At 53.1% G+C, this 19468-nt stretch overlaps 1 protein-coding gene across 3 annotated transcripts in view; it reads left to right on the forward strand.

Annotated features, from left to right (window-relative positions):
* The window catches only part of ABR (ABR activator of RhoGEF and GTPase), a 181848-nt gene that overhangs the window by 122643 nt on the left and 39737 nt on the right, over positions 1-19468 (forward strand). For all 3 annotated transcript variants that reach the window (XM_059908040.1, XM_059908041.1, XM_059908042.1), the window contains 10 exons: positions 4714-4766; positions 5352-5492; positions 7150-7271; positions 9549-9714; positions 12910-13032; positions 13392-13467; positions 13955-14059; positions 14980-15054; positions 17575-17672; positions 18077-18208. In XM_059908040.1, coding sequence (XP_059764023.1) covers positions 4714-4766; positions 5352-5492; positions 7150-7271; positions 9549-9714; positions 12910-13032; positions 13392-13467; positions 13955-14059; positions 14980-15054; positions 17575-17672; positions 18077-18208 — 1091 coding nt within the window. The remainder of the gene's footprint in view (positions 1-4713; positions 4767-5351; positions 5493-7149; positions 7272-9548; positions 9715-12909; positions 13033-13391; positions 13468-13954; positions 14060-14979; positions 15055-17574; positions 17673-18076; positions 18209-19468) is intronic.

Raw genomic sequence — 19468 nt, forward strand, 5'->3', positions numbered from 1 at the left:
GTGTGTGTGTGTGTGTGTGAGCGTGTGCATGCGAGGAATCCAGCCTCTGTCCCCAGGCAGCTGGCCAGCTACAAACGTGCTCCTCCCTAGGATGCCAGCAGGCGGCTCACTCCCCTCCTCCCCCCTCCACGCACGCAGCCCTCCGCTCCCCTCCCCCTTGCTAGAGGAGCACTCAGAAGCGGCTGCTTGATTCTCGAGGCTGTGCAGCAGCAGCCGGGAAGGTGGCTGAGTGGCCGGGCGGCTGATGGGAGCTGGGGAGCCGGGAGCGATGGCCGCAAGCTCCTGCCGCGGGGACGGAGGCTGCCATGGAAATTCTCCTCATCATTCGCTTCTGCTGTAACTGCACCTATGGTAACCCAGGCCCCCTCTCCCGAGAGGTGGTGTGTCTTCCCACCTCTGGGGGCTGGCTGGAGTGGGCTGAAATGTGGCCATCAAGGTTTGGGGGGCAGCAGGGCAGGGAGGGGAGGGACAAGTGGCTGGACCTATGTTAACCCCGTGCCGGCCAGCTTCCAGCCTGGAGTTGAAGTCTGGGGGCCACTCGGGGCAGGGTGGCTTGGAGATGGGAGGACCAGGCTAGAAGGGTCCAGGTACCCCCGAGGATCTGTGGGGAGTTAGTGGCTCAGCTTGAGAGGCTGGGGGCAACTTCCTGGAGAGGCTGTTAAGGAGAGAAAGTGACGAGGCTGGGCCTGCAGGGGTGGCCACCCTGGGGCTGGAGAGGGGTCAGCAGGGGCCAATCGGAGAGTGACAGATGGTCTGGATGGCAGTGCCTTGGAGCGGGAGGGCGCCAGCCCCGGCTGGAGGGAGAAGTTGGGAGTCTCTTTGTTTCGTGAGAGGCCAGGGTATTGTGTGCTTGGAGTGCACACACTGCCTTCGCTCTCTTCTCTCTGAATGGCAGGGGAGAACGTGGATGTGGTTGGGAGCAGGAAGGAATTGGGTTGCTCCCAGGGGGTTCGTTTCTAGCCACTGGAGACCCTTGAGCTGAGGTCTTGGCCGTGAATGCTGGTGGGGGAGGGGGGCGTGGCCGGCTGCTGGTTCGTGAAGGTCACACACCCCCCATACAATAGGGGGGACGGACAGAGCAGCATCTTTGCAGCTCCCTCAGGGAGGGGGTCCTGGGGCAGGTGTGTGCAGTCAGCCAGGCTCTTGCTCAGAGGAGGCTGGCACAGATCTAGGCAAGGAAGTGTCCGGAAGCTAGTGGGCCCCGCCTTCTGAGGCCAGAGGTACCTGAGGGATGAGCCAGGCTGCCTTTGGCAGGGGCATAAGGGTCAAATGTTGCCCCAGGTCAGCTGCTCTGGGCTCCTGTGGCAGGCAGCTGGTTTCAGGACCTTCTCTCCCACCAGGCGTTTTGTCTCTGCACCCCTCTCAGCCACTTTGCTCTCATATCTCCGTGGTAACCCGGAGCTCCTTGTCGAAGGCTGAACAGAGGGGGGTGGCAGCATGCTGGAGGAGCAATGCTGAGGTTTCTCAGGCTCTTCCCGGAGGCCGCTGTGCGCGATCAGCTGTCCCCTCACCTTCTCGGGCTGTCCTGCATTGAAGACAGCTCGTGATGGAGATAGCCCCTGAGGTCGTCCCCCTCCAGCTGTCCCAGCAGGACAGCTGTAGTCACAGGCAGAAGCTGATCTGGGTCCCCGCCCCTCGGCTCAGATTCTGACAGGCTTGAAACTGGCCTGGTCCTAGATCTGAGGGGAAAATGCCCTTTTTGGTCTGGTCTAGGAGTTGGTCAAGTCTCCAGTCAGTCTCCCTAAAGAGGAAACGGTCGGCCCTTTGCTTCCTCTTTCTTTCCCCAAAAGAAGCTTAGTTTTAGTGAAACAGGCCTGGGACCTGGAGTTCAGGGTTTCTTTGGTCCCTGCAACAAAGTCAGCTTTAAAGTGAGCGGTCAAGAGTGAAGGAGCCCTTGCTGACCACGCTGTTTGAATCTTCTCAGCCCCTCCAAGGGGTGCTGGTCGTGGGGTATCAGGGAGGCTGTGCGACTTGGGGCTCACTCTGCAGTTGTCTGCCTTAGCGGTTGTGTGCCGAGCGCCTAGTCTGCAGGGCGCCAGGCCACACGCAGTGGAGGTGCAAGGAAGGTCGCGTGTGACCCAGGCCCCTAAGAAGGGGGCTCACCTTGGCAACAAGAGAGGCCCGCTCATCCACTCCTTCCCGGTGAACCTTTCCCAGAATCCTCCCGAGGGCCACCGAGCTTTTGCAGGTGCTGCCTCCCCTACGGAAGGGGACGTCTCAAAGATAGGAGCACGTGTAGACCATGGGTAGATTCAAAACCCAGCTGTCCCTTACGGCTTTGTGATTGTGAGCAAGTTACATAATTTCTTTGTGCTTTCGAGAAGTTTCTGCATCTGTAAAATGGGGCTAGTGATAATTGCTTCCCTTTTTAATTAAAGGAAATAACGCATGTAAAACAGTGCCATTGGACACAGAGTAAGTACTCAGCAAACTAGAGAGAGGCCAGCTTGCACATGTCATGGTTTGACTTTTAGGCGCCGTGAGTGTTGCTTGTGAAAGTCCTGGTTGGGGAAGGCTTTCTGGAGGAGGGGGAGAGACAGGCATTGCAACTTGGTGAATGGTGTCTGTGCCAGAAACAGGAACCCCATGGTGAGGAGGGGCGAGAGTGGGTGAAGCAGAGGCAGGAAGCAGGCCAGCCTGCTGGAGCCGTGGAGCGGGTGAGGGGGGAAAGGTGGGCTCTTCACCCTGCATTCTCAGGGGAAGCAGGTGCGCAGGTGCCGTGGAGAACACGAACATCAGGGCCGCGCTGGCTCCTTCCATATCTGACGGTGGCCCCAGGGCCCTCTCGCTGCACTTGCCTCTCCCCACCCTTCCTCCCACCTGCCCCTCCACCACCTGGGGCTGATGCATTAGGACTCATTCCATGGCCACAATCAAGTGGACTCTTGAGGTGACTATAGGCATATTAATAACCCGTCTGAAACCCAATCCACCATTTGTGCAGACCTCTGAGCTTAGTCAGAAACCTCTTCCTCCTGGGACCTGGCAGAGGGGCAGAGGGAGCTGACACTGTAGTATCAGCTTTCCCTGGGCGGGAGCTCGAGGGCCCACCCTGGCAGGTGTCTGCTGAGCTTGCACTTTCTCTGGGTCTCTGGGGTTCTCAGGGAGTGATTTTTTTTCCCCCTGCAGATGGGCTGAGCCACAGGTGGGTACCCTAGACAGCCTCAGAACTGGCCCCCTCCTGGGCTGGTAACTGGGCTGTACCCTCACTGTCCCGAGATACCCCAAGCCTGGTCCTGTCCATTCTAGCTCCCGTAGCCCATGGGGAGGGGCTTTAGACATTGCTAAATTAAGAAAGGGCTGCAAATAAATCATGGGAGATGTGTTTGCATAAAGCGGTGGTTTTCAACCATTATGACATATCAGAATCAGCACAGGAGATTTTTTAAAATGGTGATGCCTGGGTTCTGCCCATCAGAGCCTGCTGTTTAGTTGATGGGAGAGGGGGAAACAGGCATCTGAATCTTTTAGGAGTTCCCTAGTGATTCTAATGGGCAGCCAGGCAAAGCCAGCAGATGAGGCTCGGGGCACACCACTGAGACTGCATCTTCTCCGTAGCCAGCAGATTATTCCCCAAAGTGTCCATTGAGCAATGCACAGGGTATTTATATCTAGGGCTTTGGGGAACTCTCTGGTTTGGGGGCTGGCTGGGACATGAATGTCAGCTCTGGGACCGGTCACAGCCTGGTCCCATGGGACACCCACTCTAGGGTCCTCCTCCCCAGCCCAGCATCCTGCCTCTTACTGCTCCCACGGCAGGAGGACAAAGGTCATGACCCCATGGACAGAGGTGTCCAGGTGCGGGGCCGGAGCTGAACCACCCAGGCTGGGAGGGGCAGGGCACAGCTGCTTGCAGGAGCTTTGTCTGGAAGTGTCAGTGGGCCAGCTGCCGCCTCCGCCTGTCCCTGCTGAATCCCAGCAATCCTCATTTGGTGTCCTGGTCACCAAGGGGTGTGGCCAGTGGGGGCCCTGGTGAGCTTGCATTTTTCCCAGCCTCTTCAGGGGCTCTCATACTCGAAGCCCCACCTGAATTCCTTTAGGAAATCTTTGCCCCCCAGCTGCCACTAGCTTGAGAGCAGAGCCTTTCTGTGGAGGTTGGGCATGCCTCCTTGGCCCTCAGCCAGGAGGGGGTTGAGGGCATGGAGAGGGGTCTTCCTCATGGAGATGAGGTCAACCGTGTGGGTCAGAACGAAGCATGCTGTTCCCAGCTGGCGGTGCCAGGCCTTGGACCAGAGGGATATGAGAATGATGGGGCATGGGGACAACGCCCTCCCTGGAAAAACAGTGTCTCCTTCCTGCATTCTGGGGTCCCAGGTGTGACCCCCAGAGTCCTGGAGCTCTGGGGGGTAAGGCTGTGTGATTCATCGTGGAGGGTACAGAGGAGTATCTGTGTCTGCTTTGAGCCTGGTCAGGCCAGGACGGGCCTGGGGGGCGCACAGCCCTCGAAGAAATCACATCTGGTGGGAGATGAAATGAGGAGGCAAGTGGGAGGGGGCCTGGGCCACCAGAGCTGTGTGTCCCCCTTTTGGTGTGGTCTGGCCTGCCTGGGGTGAAAATGGAGGTGTGGGTTACCATGGAACCCACTTTGGCCTCCTGTAAGCGGGTGTCCATGCAAGGGAGGGAAGCGGGTCAGGGCATAAGGTTGCCCCCTAAGGTCTCAAGCTGCTCCCTGTATTTCATCTGACCTGTCTCCTTTCCCGCTGCCCCCAACAGCACTGCTCTACAAGCCCATTGACCGAGTAACCAGGAGCACCCTTGTCCTACACGTGAGTGTGTACCCCCTGAATGGCCTGAGAGGGCTTAGGAGTTGGATGGGAGACTGAACTCAGGGTGGGCGGGCACTGGAGTCGCTGAGAACAGCCCATCTGGGGAGTTGGGCAGAGGGTCGCTGGGCCCTGACTGCACCTGCCTGGCCTGTGGTGACCATGCTAATGTGTCCAGGGCCTAAAAATAGCTTGGCTACTAAGCTTGATTTTTGGCCAAATGCTCCCTAGGAGGCAGGCACTTCCTGCCTCCCGATCCCTTGACTGATGGTCTCCAGTGTCCTTGGAGCAGCTGTGGGGTGAGTAGGGGGGTGTCTCTCCCAGCTGCTTGGTGACATGAGACTCCACCTGGCCTGTGCTGCCCAGGGGAAGAGTAATGACTGAAGCAGGAATAAAGGGGCACCACTGCCCTCACCCCTGCTGCTCTGACCCTAATTTTTATTTCAGATTTTGCAGGCATGACCAGGTTAGAGTGTAGGTCCCTAGTGTCTCCCTCGGAATTCTTTTAGTGAGGATAGAGTTCTCCCCACTGTCTTCTCACTAAGCCCCAGAACAGCTCCCCTCAACTCACCACCCCATCCTTCCCAGGACCTGCTGAAGCACACACCTGTGGACCACCCAGACTACCCGCTGCTACAGGATGCCCTCCGCATCTCCCAGAATTTCCTGTCGAGCATCAATGAGGACATTGACCCCCGCCGGACTGCAGTCACAACCCCCAAGGGGGAGGTGAGCTCAGGACCCAGCATAGCCTGGCACCCAGATTGCCCGTCCCTGCTCTCCTGCCCGCTCGGGCACCACTGCCCGATGCTCTGTGCCTCTCCAACCCTGATCTCTCATTCCCAGCCAAGGAGAGGCCTTCAGGTCCTGGACTGACAGCTTAAAGTCCAGCATCTCATTAATCTTCATAATAGTCCACAGGAGCAGAAGAGGAAACAGGGCCCCGGAGAGTCTCTCCAGGTCTCCTGCATGAGGTCTCTTGGCTATAAGTGTCGGAACTGGATTCTTTAGCTGGGGTTATCTGTCTGCAAGCCTCATGCGCTGACCCCCAGACCAGGGCTCTGGCTATCTCGTTCTTGAATGCAGACACCCCCCCTCTGGACAGTATGATGTCCTCAGAGTCTCCTGGAAGATAATGGCTCAGGCTGAGGGAGCTTGTGGAGTCAGGGAGAGATGACTGAGGCTGCCAGGTGGCTGGACTGTCCCAGGTGGGCACCTAGGTGTGGCTAGCAGCTCCAGTTCCCTGGGGGCCCTTTTTGGTGGAAGGGTGGGGACCCCTCAGTGAGGGGAAGCAATGTGAACAATCAAAGGGACAGTTACCTGCATGGGTCAGCGGCCTGGCCCGCATACGGGGTTTCCTGTCCAAGAGAGGTAATTAAGTGGCGTTTAGGAGTGAAGGCTGGCTGGGTTTATGCTCCTTTTGTGACATTTACGAGCCTCCAGTGTCTCCTGGGGAGGGAAGTAATGAGGGACACATTCTGGAGAGTGACTAATAGGGTACAGAGAGCTGTCCCTGGTGCAGCTCCCAGCCCTGGTTTGCAAACCCTGGAATGTCACCAGTTTGTTGGACTCTGTGGATGTCTGAAAGAGCTCCAGAGGCCCTAGAACATGACCAGTTTCAGATCATTTGAATTGTATACTTTCTACGTGCTCACCTACATATTGCAACGTATATAGGTCACACGGCACATAATACGGGGAAGGCTGGGACAGATAGTGACAGCCCCACAGCAGCCTGCTGGCTCTGAGGGTGGCAGGGAGGAGGCTCTGGAAGTTATGCGTGGAGCAAAATGCTCTGGACCAGCCAGAGCCCAGGTTAGAGATGGCTGCAGGTTCCCCAGGACACTGTGATGGCCCCACAGAGGGAAGTCCAGGGTCAGAGACCGTATAAACGGGCCTGAGTGGTTCTGCAGGTCGAGGTTTAGCTGAAACTAGATCAACATCTTAGGCAGGGTTAGGGGGGTTTTATGGTGGGGGTGGGAGGGAGTGTTCATGACCCAGGGTGGGTCCATGCAGGTGTGAGCTGTTGAGAGCTGCAGGGAAGTGGAAAGCTACCACTTGTTAATCACATCTTACATGCCAGGCACTGTGCTAACTGTTCTACATACACCATGACTCCTACCTTGTGGGGCAAATATCATTGTCCCCATTTTACAGTTGCTAAGACTGAGGCTTAGATAAATCAGGGAAATTGCCCTCAAGATCACAGCCAGGAAGTGGCAGAGTCTGGATTTAAGCCCACGTCCCTGACCCCAAAGCCAGTGCTCTTAACCACCAGACACTACGGTCCCTCCCTGGAGCCCCACCCTCACCCCCACAGCTGGATGGGTGCAGGCTGGGCCCTGGGCTGACTCCCAGGCGGGGGTGGGTGTACCATCTCCCTCAGACGCGGCAGCTGGTGAAGGACGGCTTCCTGGTGGAAGTGTCGGAGGGCTCCCGGAAGCTGCGGCATGTCTTCCTCTTCACAGACGTCCTACTGTGCGCCAAGCTAAAGAAGACATCGGCGGGGTGAGTGTGCAGATGGGGGGCGGGAGAGCGACTAGACCCTGCCCACTGTGGAGCCCCTCAGCAACCTGGGGCAGTCTGCATTTTTTCCCCTTTTAAAAAACATATTAATTAATTTTACTTTACTTCATAGCCTTTTTCTAAAAATAAATCATGGTTTTACTTGTAAAGATAATGCAACCAGATTACAGAAAAAAAAAAAAAAACAAACCCATCACCCACCTGAACATAAGCATCAGTCTCCTGCTGCTGTATTTCCTTCCAGTTTTTTAAAATGTTCTTATGTTTTTTCGTATACTTGTAATCAGAGTGAATACCCAATTTGGGGCTCTGCTTTTTCCATTTCACGTCATAAGCATTTTCCCTGTTGCTGCCTAATCTTCATAATCATCATTTTACTTTCCTGCGTGATGTTACAAGTAGATATGCCATAATTTACTTAAGCATTCTCCTTTTATTAGACATCTCTAAATTTTTGCTAACTGCAATTCAGTGAATATTCATTAAATCTGCTGCTATCATTTATTGAGTGGTTATGCCATGCCAGGTGCCACGACAAATGCTTTGAATATATTATTTCTAATCTGCCCAGTGACTCCACAAAGTAGGTATTATTATCCCCATCTCACAGATGAGAGAAAAGGCTTAGAATAAAGTTGAATAAGTTGCCCAAGGTCACACAACTGAAGTGGAGGAGATGGGATCTGAACCTTAATCTGACTTGAAAGCTTCTTTCCAGCTCCATCACTATACCCAGTGATATGGGTGTCTCTGTGTCATGAGCAGACAAGCTTATTCAGTATTCACTCCCACATTCTTCCACGTGTATTTCCTTATCATCTACGGTATGCCAGGGGAGACAAGCCATACGCTCAGTGTTGCAGGGAGGTGCAAACCAAAGTCCTGGGCGAAGTGAGAGAAGGAGAGGTTATTATGAGTTTCAATAGAGGGGATGACTCCCTGGAACTAGATGACATTTGAGATGATTCTAAAGTGGAGGGGACAGTCATAAGTATACGTACCTCTGCCTTAAGTTCTTTGCCCAAGGCAGACATAACTAGTGGACCATGGCACCATTTCTCATTAGACTTGGATGTGGCTTCTTTTTTATTTTTTTTTTAAGGTACATTCTCAGAGATTACTTCTCTTTTACTACTTTTTAAAAAAAATAAATTTATGGGCTTCCCTGGTGGCGCAGTGGTTGAGAATCCGCCTGCCAATGCAGGGGACACGGGTTTGAGCCCTGGTCTGGGAAGATCCCACATGCCGCGGAGCGGCTGGGCCCGTGAGCCACAATTGCTGAGCCTGCGCGTCTGGAGCCTGTGCTCCGCAACAAGAGAGGCCGCGATAGCGAGAGGCCCGCGCACCGCGATGAAGAGTGGCCCCCCGCTTGCCACAACTGGAGAAAGCCCTCGCACAGAAACGAAGACCCAACACAGCCATAAATAAAATAAATTTAAAAAAAAAAAAAAAAAGATGGCTAGCAGGAAAAAAAAAATAAATTTATTTATTTTTGGCTGCGTTGGGTCTTCATTGCTGTGTGCGGGCTTTCTCTAGTTGCGGCGAGTGGGGGCTACTCTTTGTTGTGGTGCGCGGGCTTCTCATTGCGGTGGCTTCTCTTGTTGCGGAGCATGGGCTCTAGGCACACGGGCTTCAGTAGTTGTGGCTCGCGGGCTCTAGAGCGCAGGCTCAGTAGTTGTGGCGCACAGGCTTAGTTGCTCCGTGGCATGTGGGATCTTCCCAGACCAGGGCTCGAACCCGTGTCCCCTGCATTGGCAGGCGGATTCTTAACCACTGCGCCACCAGGGAAGTCCCTTGGATGTGGCTTTATAATCCTCAACTCAGTATCCCATGTGACCTCTATTGATAAAAGTTGGCATTCAAAATAGCATCTGTATTCTATCTCTAGCCTAGAAGATAATGAATATAAGCTAAGTATAGATAGGCTAGAAGGGAAGGAAGAGTGTGGGATGGGGAACAGGAAAGCATGAGACCAATCTTGCTCATACCCTAGAGGTTTGGGCTATTTAGGAACATCAGTTGTTCTGGGCCAGAAGAATGGCAGGCCCAAGGTCCAGAGCCCTTACTGCTGCCTGACCCTAGAACCCAACTGTCATTATTCCACGAGTGTTTCCTGATTAGGCTCCTCAAGGAGGGGAATCGTTCTTGCCTGTGATGAGTTCTTAGTAAATCCCTTTCAAGTGGTGTTTGGTTCCAGCAGTTCAGGCCTGAAGATCCAAATTCCTCTCTGGCTCACATCTCCCTCTGACTTGTTTGCAGGAAGCACCAGCAATATGACTGCAAATGGTACATCCCCCTGGCTGACCTAGTGTTTCCATCCCCTGAGGAGTCTGAGGCCAGTCCCCAGGTGCACCCCTTCCCAGACCACGAGCTGGAGGACATGAAAATGAAGATCTCTGCCCTTAAGAGTGAAATCCAGAAGGAGGTAAGCAGAGCCTGGCATCAGCTGGGGCAGGGAAGTTGGCCATTTTTATTGGGGCCCTTTGAACTGGGTGTGCCAGGGAGGTGGAGGGGAAGTGGTAAGGTTTGGGAGTCTGACAAGGGAGGCAGGATGTAAGAGTGGGAGGCCTTTCTTTATAGTCTTCAAGATACATTTATGTGCCCAGGGAAAGACTCTAACCATGGCAGATTAGCACTGAGCATATGGAGGGCGGGCCAAGGAGTCAGTGCTCAGAATTCAGTGGGGTTAATTATGGGACGTTTCCTGGGGAACAGTGTATGCCAAACACTGCAGAATAGGAAAGCAAGAGAAGAAAAAGTCCTTCTTAAGGAAAAGCAAGATGTATGCAAGAGAAAGGACCTGGGAGGCCCCTCAGAAATGGACAGATCAAGTCGGCAAATAAATAACAGAGGGGGCCTTGAATATCACATGATCTAAAAATGCACAGAAGCTTGTGTCCTGACAGAGAACTGAGATTCTGTCAAACACACATGGAACATTCACAGACATTTATCATGTATTAGGCTGCATAGGAAATCTCAAATTGAAAAGAAAAAATGATAGTGTACTGGTCATGTTCACAAACTACAGTGCAGTAAAATTAGAAGTTAACAACTAGAATATAGTTAAATATATGCCTGGGAAGTTAAACTTTCAAGATAAAGAGGAAATCAAAATGGAAACTGCAAACTGTTTAGACCTGCATGAAAATGAGAGCACTCCATATCAAAACCCATGGGATGTAGCCAAAGTGCTCTTTAGAGGACAATGGATAGCCTTAAATTCATGTATTTGAAAACAGTGGCTATAGGAAAGCACCTTCCAGGCAGAGCCTTCCGCATGAATGGAAGGAAGAGCGTGGAGGGGCTTGGTTGGTTGGCCTGGTCTCTCCTCTTCACCCATCCAGGCTCGGCCTTAGGCCTAACCTCACCTGATGACCCTTCCCTGATGTCTCCCTGCTACAGTCTGGGTTGGGTGCCCGGCTTCCTGGTTCCAGACGTTTATCTCTTTGCTTGGCTTTGTTGGTACTGAATTAAAATTGCACGCTCTGCTTTCTCTTTTCCCCACTAGAATTTCAGCTCTAGTGAGGGGGCTATTTTCTTCAGTCCTATGCCCTAGTACTTAGCACGTAATAAATAGGTGCTTTGGGAACAATTGTTGAGAAATACATGACCAAATGGCCTCTAAGGATTCTTTAAACCCAGATATCTCTCTTTGAACAGGAGAGAGGAAGACCACAGTAATAACCCCAGGGATGTTTGGTTCAGGGGAATGTCCTAGGGCTGAGGGTCAGACTGCGGGTGCATCTGCCCGGAGGGAGCCCCCTGACAAGCACAGGTGTCCTCCTCCTGAACAGCCAGGCTCACCCTGCCTCGGTGGAGCCTGTTTCCCCATCAGGCTCTGTCCAGCATCCCCACTTCAGGGGCATCCTGCATGCATGTTTCTCACCCGGTCCTGGGAGCAGCAGGCTTTGTGCCCTCCGTCCTTCCCCGGGTGTGCAGACATGGCCTTCTGCTTAGCTGAATCTGTGCTTACACACCTCTACTGGCTGCTGGCTGCAGGGGTGTGCCAGATGCCTCACAGACCTCCTTATCCAGTGGAGAATGAAGACATTCCTGTGTGTGACCACAGCATGTGACACAACATGATAAGAGTCACTGGAGAGGCACAGTGTTGTTCTCTGAGTCACAAAAGAAGCAGCAATTTATTCTTTAATAGTATTTTTTAAACACAATTTTTTTCTAATCACCAGTGTAACACTGGCTTATTATAACAAGAAATGCTCACAATATCAACGTGTATAGAGTAGAACTGATCATCACCCCCCCCATTATCAACAGTTTGAGGTGTATTCTTCTAGACTCTTCTATGCTTATACGTGTGTGTGTATATATGTATTTTCTAATGAGATTAGACTACACGTGCTGTTTTGCAATTTAATCTATCAGATCCTTTTTAACAGCTGCATCCTCTCGTGTTGCTCAACTACATGACAACGTATTTGAGTCTTTAGCTTGTTTCTCGTTCTTTAATCTGCACTCATATTTCCCTCCGGTAGACTCCCTACAAGTGGGATGTCTGGGGCAGAGGGTTTGTGCATTTCATTACCAGATTTCCTTCTGAAAAGTTTGCATCCGATCATGTTCTCCCCAGCATTGTGTCACAGTCACTGTTCCCCCACACTGTCACAGCGCCAGCTGTGAGCAATTGTCACAATTTTGCCAGTCTAGTGGGTAAAAAAAAATGCTGCAGAGATGCATTCTAACTGTGGAGCTTGAGGACGGCATTGGAACAGAGACATGAAGCATGATAGCAGTTAATAAAAGGAAAGGGATCCTTTATAAAATATAAACTTGAAAAACTGGAGGAGAAGGGAACACTGACTGAGAGGGGGAACAGCTTGTTAGAGAACAGGGATAATAATAGCGTGATGCTGGGGTGGAGGGTGCAGGGGGCGTGTGGCGGGACATCGGCTGGACATGGAAGCTGGAACCCAGCCAGGGGAGGCCCCGTGTGCCAGGCCAGAGGTGGGGTCTTTATGCTGAAAGGTGTCTGCAGTTTTTAAGCAGGGTGTCTCAGTGGTACCCGGGATTTAATTTATGGAAATGACTGAGTGACAACTCAGAGATGCTGATGCCACTGGAAGATTTTTATTACTTATATTTATTTTATTACTTATAGTTTCCAAGAGAAGGGGGTGTGCCACGTGGGAAAGCACCAGGTTCGGTCAAGAGGCAGAAGGAGCGTGGGGAATGCATGGCCCAGAGCCTGGATTGTGTTCTCCACAGGAAACAACTTAGGACCGGCTAGTTTGAATAAGACAGCAGGCTCTGGGCTAGAGTAGTGGTGTCTAGTTGCCCTGGGTTATCTAGGGCAGAGGAAATATTGGATTGTGTGTGAGTTAGTTAAAGGAGATGGTTGGAGGTGTGGATTCAAGATTGATTGGTCTACACATGAAAGACGCACTCACAGAGGAGTCATTTACTAGCTTAGGATTTAGCATGTCCTGGGAGGAGCAGTTTTCTCTGTGGCTGGCCCCCCAAGACATCAAATCATCATAAAATATAGAAAAGGGAAAAAAAATGATGACTACACAGGGGAATGTTGCACATAGAGCTACTGGGTGAGAAGTGGAGTCTGAGTGTGAAGAGAACCGTCTGTGCCCTCTGTCCCCTGCAGAAAGCCAACAAAGGACAGAGCCGGGCCATCGAGCGCCTGAAAAAGAAGATGTTTGAGAATGAGTTCTTGCTGCTGCTCAATTCCCCCACAATCCCATTTCGGATCCACAATAGGAATGGAAAGGTCAGAAGGGCGGGGATGGAACAGAGACAGTTCCCTTCCTCGGTCCAGGGCTGCCCACTCTCTATAGCTCCTGGCCCTGACCCGTGGGAATCAGGCCCCCAATTCCCAAGGAGGCTGCTGTGGCTCCAGCCCTGGACTCCCTCTCCCTGCTGGTGGGGAGCCAGTGCCCTCTGCTGGCCATCACTGGCACTGCCACTCCTGTCACCAGGCTTCCTAGGAGGAAGGCCTTCCTCCCAGCTGCCCTTCTCCAAGCCTAGAGGTACCTGGGTACAAAGGAGCTTCACTGTGGGCCCCAGGATCCAGAAATGTCCTTGGCCTGACTCTGGTCATCCTACTGAATTCTCTTCTCCTTTCTACAGAGCTACCTGTTCCTACTGTCCTCAGACTATGAGAGGTCAGAGTGGAGAGAAGCAATTCAGAAACTACAGAAGAAAGGTAAAGCCCTGCCCCAACTACGCTACCCTGATGGTGTCCATGGCAACAATGGACCTTTTGCATTTCCAAGCACGTTCATGTCCAAAGTCTCCTCTTTAGCCCTCACAGTCACTCTGTAAAGTGCCAGGGCAGGTGGCACTTAATTGACGTTACTGATCAATTGAGACCCAAAGAATTTAGGTGATTTGCTTAAGGCATACGGTGAATTAGCAGTAGGACTGACCCAAAGCCCAGGGTTGTCCAGCTCTCTGTCTCTTGCTCTTGTTGTCTCGTACACACATTCATGAACCTCTCTAGTTAGACCCTCCAATTCTTACGCCTCCGACAGCACCCATGACTATCCCCAGCTGAATGTCTACTCTCCCTCCCTGCCAGTGACCCACTCTGCCCCTAGAGCTCAGCTTTTTTCCTGCAGTAGCCCCCAAGGAAGAGCAGTAGGTCCTAGTGGACCTGTGGTGACATTCCCCTCTCTCGTCGCCTCCTACAGATCTCCAGGCCTTTGTCCTGAGCTCAGTGGAGCTCCAGGTGCTCACGGGATCCTGTTTCAAACTTAGGACTGTACACAACATTCCTGTCACCAGCAATAAAGACGGTAAGATCTGGAACCCGAGGTTACTCAAATCAGCAGGTCCAAGCCCCCAGGGCATTGCTGGGGCCTTGCACAAAGACCTAGCCAGACACTCGGCTACAAATGGCTGATCTCTGCTCCGCTGGGCTGGGAAGACTCAGTTGCCAGGTACACAGAGAGTTTGAATAGGGGATGTTCTCTGCTGAGTCTCCAGACAGCCCCAACTACTCACTGGCCTCCTCTGGCTGGAGAGAAGACCTGGCGCCCTGGCACCGGGATTGTGTTGTTAATATGTTCCTGAGGTCGTCAGTTCATGGAAGCCAGTTCATGGGGCAGGGTGGTGGTGGAGGGGAAGGGTAGGTGGATGAGAGTAGTGTACGAGAAATAACGGCTGAAAGTTTCCAGGGATCAGATCTTAGAAGGCCTTGAATGCCAAGCAAGGGAGTATATTGTTCAAGCTGAGGTGCCTGTGGGAGGTTCTGGAGCAGGGGAGGGGTTTGAAGGCAAGCTCTCCTCCACAGTGGGGGTCATCTGCCCCGTATGTCCCAAAGAGGAGGCGGAACTGGACCTTCTCTTTGCTTGGCACAGAGTGACTTAATATCGGTTAATTTCAAATTTGGAAGACTAAGCTGAGTCGGGCAGCCAGGGGATAGGCAGGATTCATGGGGGAGGGAAAGTGCCCCGTGGGAAATGGGACGAAGTCCCTGGCCCAGGAGGAAGGTGTGGACTGGCCACCCAGGCTGAGTGGAGGGAGAAAGGAGCATCGGCTCACATTCCAGGAAGCAGTGGACTGTGGAAGCTTCTTCATCTGGCCACCAGGTGGTGCTGTGGGACCAAGGCACAGACTGTCTCACGCCCTTTCTGCATCCAGCCAGCCTGGGGTGAGGAGGGGAAGAAGCAGGCCTCTCATCACCCCCTTCCCTGGGGGCTTTTCTCTCTTGCAGACGACGAGTCTCCAGGACTCTATGGCTTCCTCCACGTCATCGTCCACTCTGCCAAGGGGTTTAAACAGTCAGCCAGTAAGTACCCCTGACCACCAGCCCCAGGAAGAGGCTGGGTGGGCCATTGTTCATCCTTTCACAGAAAGTCCTTGTGGACCCATTGCATAGGGCCTCCCACTACTCACCTGCTCTGCTCTTGTCTGCCCAGGCTGGGGCCCTGCCAGCTCCTTTGAGATGTGAGGCATTCCCCCAAAGGCCAGGAACCAGCTCCTCTTGGCAGGGGATCATCCCTGCCCTTTGTCTCCAAGGTCTGCTCTTCCCCAAGCCCTTCCCCACCCCCAGGTGTCAGAAATACGGGGCTCCAATCCCACATCTGCCGTTTACAAGCTGTGTGACCTTGGGCAAGTCTCTTAACCTCTCTGAGCCTCAGCTTTTTTCTCCATAAAAGGCAATCATGCTTGTTAATACGGACCTAAGAGCAGGCTTAAATATGACCTGTATGTGTAGTGCCAGCACACTGCCACACACACTTCTTTTTCCTTCTAAATCACCATCTACTACATCAGTGCAGTTCTTAGTATTTCACAAAATACAGTTCCATTTTTATCTAATTTTTCTCCCTGTAGGAATTTGTGAGTCAGTTAGACAGCTAATAGTTTCTCCCCATTTGCCAGATGAGAAAACTGAGTCACAGAGAGATAAAAGGACTTAACATCACGTAGGATCAGAAACCCAGGGCTCCTGACTCCTCTCACTCCCTCTTTTCCCCTCTGGCGGGTGAGATCTGCCCTTTGCCTCTCTCCCTGCAGTGCACCACGGAGACGTTATGCCATTGGCTCGAAAACAGTCATTTAATAAACATTCACTGTGAAGCCTGAATTCCTGCAGTAAATCTGCCTCCCCTCTCTGTGTTCCCATCACCCCAGGGCAGCACCTGTCATACTGTTTTGTCACTTAAAATTTGCCTCTCCTGCTATGAGTTCTTAGAGAGCAGAAACCACATCTCCTTAATCCTTGGATGAACAGGAGCTCAGAAATGCTGAACAAAGTAGTTTATTTCCAGACACCTACTGTGTGCCTCGGTCCCTTACTAGATGCTGGAGAAATGCAAACGTGGCCAGCGAGTGGATAGTGCTTGACACGTTCAAAGCCTTTTCAGGTGCGTTATCTGCTCTGATTCTCCTGGCATCCCTCTGAGGTCACTGATGCCATTCCCACTTGGCACACAAAGAGGCTGAGGCCCAGCAGGCTCCAGGGACTTTCCCAGGGTGGCCCAGTAGGGCACACAGGTGGTGGCATCAAATCCATGTCTTCTGACACTGAAGCCCACGTTTTTGCCTCTAGAGCAGCCCTTCTCTCAGTATGGCAGGACCACCACACTCATCACTCCAGGCTGTGCTGGTGGTACATGCGACAGCTTCCAGGACCCTCCCCAGACCCACAGAATCCCCTGGCGAGGGGGTGGCCCAGGAATATTCCTGGTCAGTCAGCTCCTTGGGGCTGTGACACATACCCAAGTCTGCAGCCCACTGAGCTGGACTAGGGCCCTCCCATCTCCTGGTGCCCAGATGTCTCATGCTTACTGTCTCTCTGCGTTCTTTTGGCTGGGATGGGCCTCAGGGAGCAGGCCCATTGGGGTGGGGCATCCCACTCCCCCAGAGCAGGGGTTTTACCTCTCAAACTGGGTCAGGGTGCTCAGACATGGAGTGAGGTGCTGCTACAGGGTCTCCCCTCACCTCCAGACAGTCCTCACCTTCTCCTTCCACCGGCCCCCTGACCCACGCAGACATTCATTCTGACTCGGGGAGTTAAACCTTGCGAATCTTCAGCCATGGCTTCTTGTCATAGTAAACTCATTACGTTAGGCCTAGGGTGCAGGCACCGTCATCATTCCTGACTTACAGGTGAGAGCAGTAAGGCACAAAGTGTAGGTGGTTTGTGCAGAGCTGGGATTTGACACGGACAGTCTGACTGCAAAGCCCTTCCTTTTATCCCAGGAACTATCCCCTGGCCCCTGACAAAGGGTTCACTCATAGCAGAATCAATTAAGGGGCACTTCACGCCCCTCCATCTCTCAGCCACCCAGACGCGTCCCTGCTCCGATGGAGGCCAGGGTGCGTTAGACCTTCTGCATTATTCGCCTGTTCACCTGCGCCCACATCCTGTTGTGCTCGGATACCCGGTTACATCTAGTCTCTGTCACACCCAGTTAGAGACAACTCAGGGATGGCTGTACCCGCTCTCCCCTCTGTAGGAAAGCCCTTCTGATGGAGGACGGCCCAGCTGGGCAGCTCCTGGGGCCTGGGAGGGGCACTTATGTCCATCCTCTGACCTCTGCCCCTCGCCTCATGATTCACACTGCAGAGGATTGGCTGTAGTACCCCAAAGCCACCCTCCAACACACACCATTACCCGGGGAAACAACCTTGGCACCACCCATGGAGGGGAAGGCTGCCAGGGCCTGAGCCCGGGAGGGAGTGTGTGGATTTGCAGACCGCCCATGGGGATGCTGGGGGGACCGATGAGTGATCCCCCTTTCCCTCCCGGGTTCCTGAGCCTCGGGCCTCACTCGATGTGTCTCTGCCTGTCCCCCCGCAGACCTGTACTGTACCCTGGAGGTGGATTCCTTTGGCTACTTTGTCAGCAAAGCCAAAACCAGGGTGTTCCGGGACACAACAGAGCCCAAGTGGGACGAGGTGAGTGGAGGGGCTGGTGTCCCCGTGGGGACCCCTGGGCTTGTCCCCCACCGTGCCCATCCCACTCCTGGTGCTCATGTTCTATTGGCTGGTCCGGGACAGCCAAGCCTGCTGTTGGGCCAGCTCTGTCCCTCTGACCGCTCTGCCCTCCCCTCCCTGCTCATCTGGCTCTGATCTCGGGTTTGTATCTAGACACGGCGTTACAGCTCAAGCCCTAACCTCCACTTCCTCAGTGATTTGGAGGCCTCTGGAGTTCCAGAGAATGAGGACGCTGCTCCAGGCTTCATGACGTGGTCCTCACAGGCCCGCCTCACCCCCTCTCACCCTTGCAAAGGTGGGGTGAGAAGCCACTGGGAAGCCAGGTCAGCCTTGGAGGTTCAGGACCCTGTCCCATCTTTCCCCAGGAGTTCGAGATTGAGCTGGAGGGGTCTCAGTCCCTGAGGATCCTGTGCTACGAGAAGTGCTATGACAAGACCAAGGTCAACAAGGACAACAATGAGATCGTGGACAAGATCATGGGCAAAGGGCAGATCCAGGTGAGAGGCAGGCACAGCCAGGGCACCAAGGCAAGGCTCGGGGAGCTGTCAGGAGGTGGTGCCAGTGGGGAAGGCGTCCTTCTCCTCCACCTTCTTGGTCAGGGTGATTGGCCTTTTGTGACTTGGGTTCAAAGCTGTTCTGAGAAACGTTTCCCGAGGTGGTTATTCTCCCCTGCTGGAGATGGTGTCTTATTCCAGCCCCAGAAGCCCACGTGTGCCTGGTTCCTTGGGCTTCCACATCTGGTGCCAGTGGATCATCCACACTCCTGCAGGACGGGCTACAAGGATGACAGCTACCTTTGTTTTCACATCCCATCTTTAGCCTACTAGTGGCTTTTTCCAGGAACACTGTGTTAAGAAGGATTCTGAGGCTGTATCCATGAGAGCTGTGTTGGATTAGCCCTGTGTGCCGTGGGAGGAGTGAGACCCCAAGCATTTGCCACGGGACTGGAAGGGCTTAGGATCCAACTGAGTTGCTGGGGGCTGGTCTCTGACCTGTTGCTAGGGTTGCTGGGCTTTACTCACCTGTGCCAGGAGTTCATTGGCTTAGGGTGGGTCCTGTGGTACGAGCAGGGGCAGATCCTGAGTCAGGGTAAGAGTATATATGCCTCCGCTACGTTTTTCGGTGCCTTACAAATGTACAGAGGGAAAAGGGCTTTGTTTGCAGCCTGTGTCTTTGGAAATTCTGCCAGTTTTGAAGACGGCTGCTATTCACTTACCTGTCGAGGGGATGCAGGCTTGGAGGGGTGACCTTCAGTGTGGAGCTATCCACATTCCATCTGGCACCTTGTATGGCCTCGTGCTTTTGACACAAGTAGCCTGCTTTGGGTGTGGATTCTCTGACCGTGCAATGAAAGGAAATGGTAACTGACACCCTGCCGTTGAGCAGTGGGCCTTGGGTACTCTAGGTTTCTTTTTTTTAATTAATTAATTATTTTTTAAAAACGTCTTTATTGGAGTATAATTGCTTCACAATGGTGTGTTAGTTTCTGCTTTATAACAAAGTGAATCAGCTATACATATATATATAGGCTTCTTAACAATTGCCCCAGGTGTGATCTGGGTGCGGGGAGTAGAATGATGCTTTTTCGCAGGAAGCATTTGTTCTCTGATGCACTGTTGAGGCTGCAGAGTTTGGTACCTGACTCTTGGCTGGGTGTCCTTGGTGGCAGTGTCCCCTTGGGGACTTGCGTGCCCCCCCCCCCCCGCCCCGACCCCGTCTCAGGCTCCTGCGTGTGAACAAGGGAGATGGCACCATTC

This window comes from Balaenoptera ricei, chromosome 20 (genome assembly GCF_028023285.1).
Source record: "Balaenoptera ricei isolate mBalRic1 chromosome 20, mBalRic1.hap2, whole genome shotgun sequence".
NCBI lineage: Eukaryota > Metazoa > Chordata > Mammalia > Artiodactyla > Balaenopteridae > Balaenoptera > Balaenoptera ricei.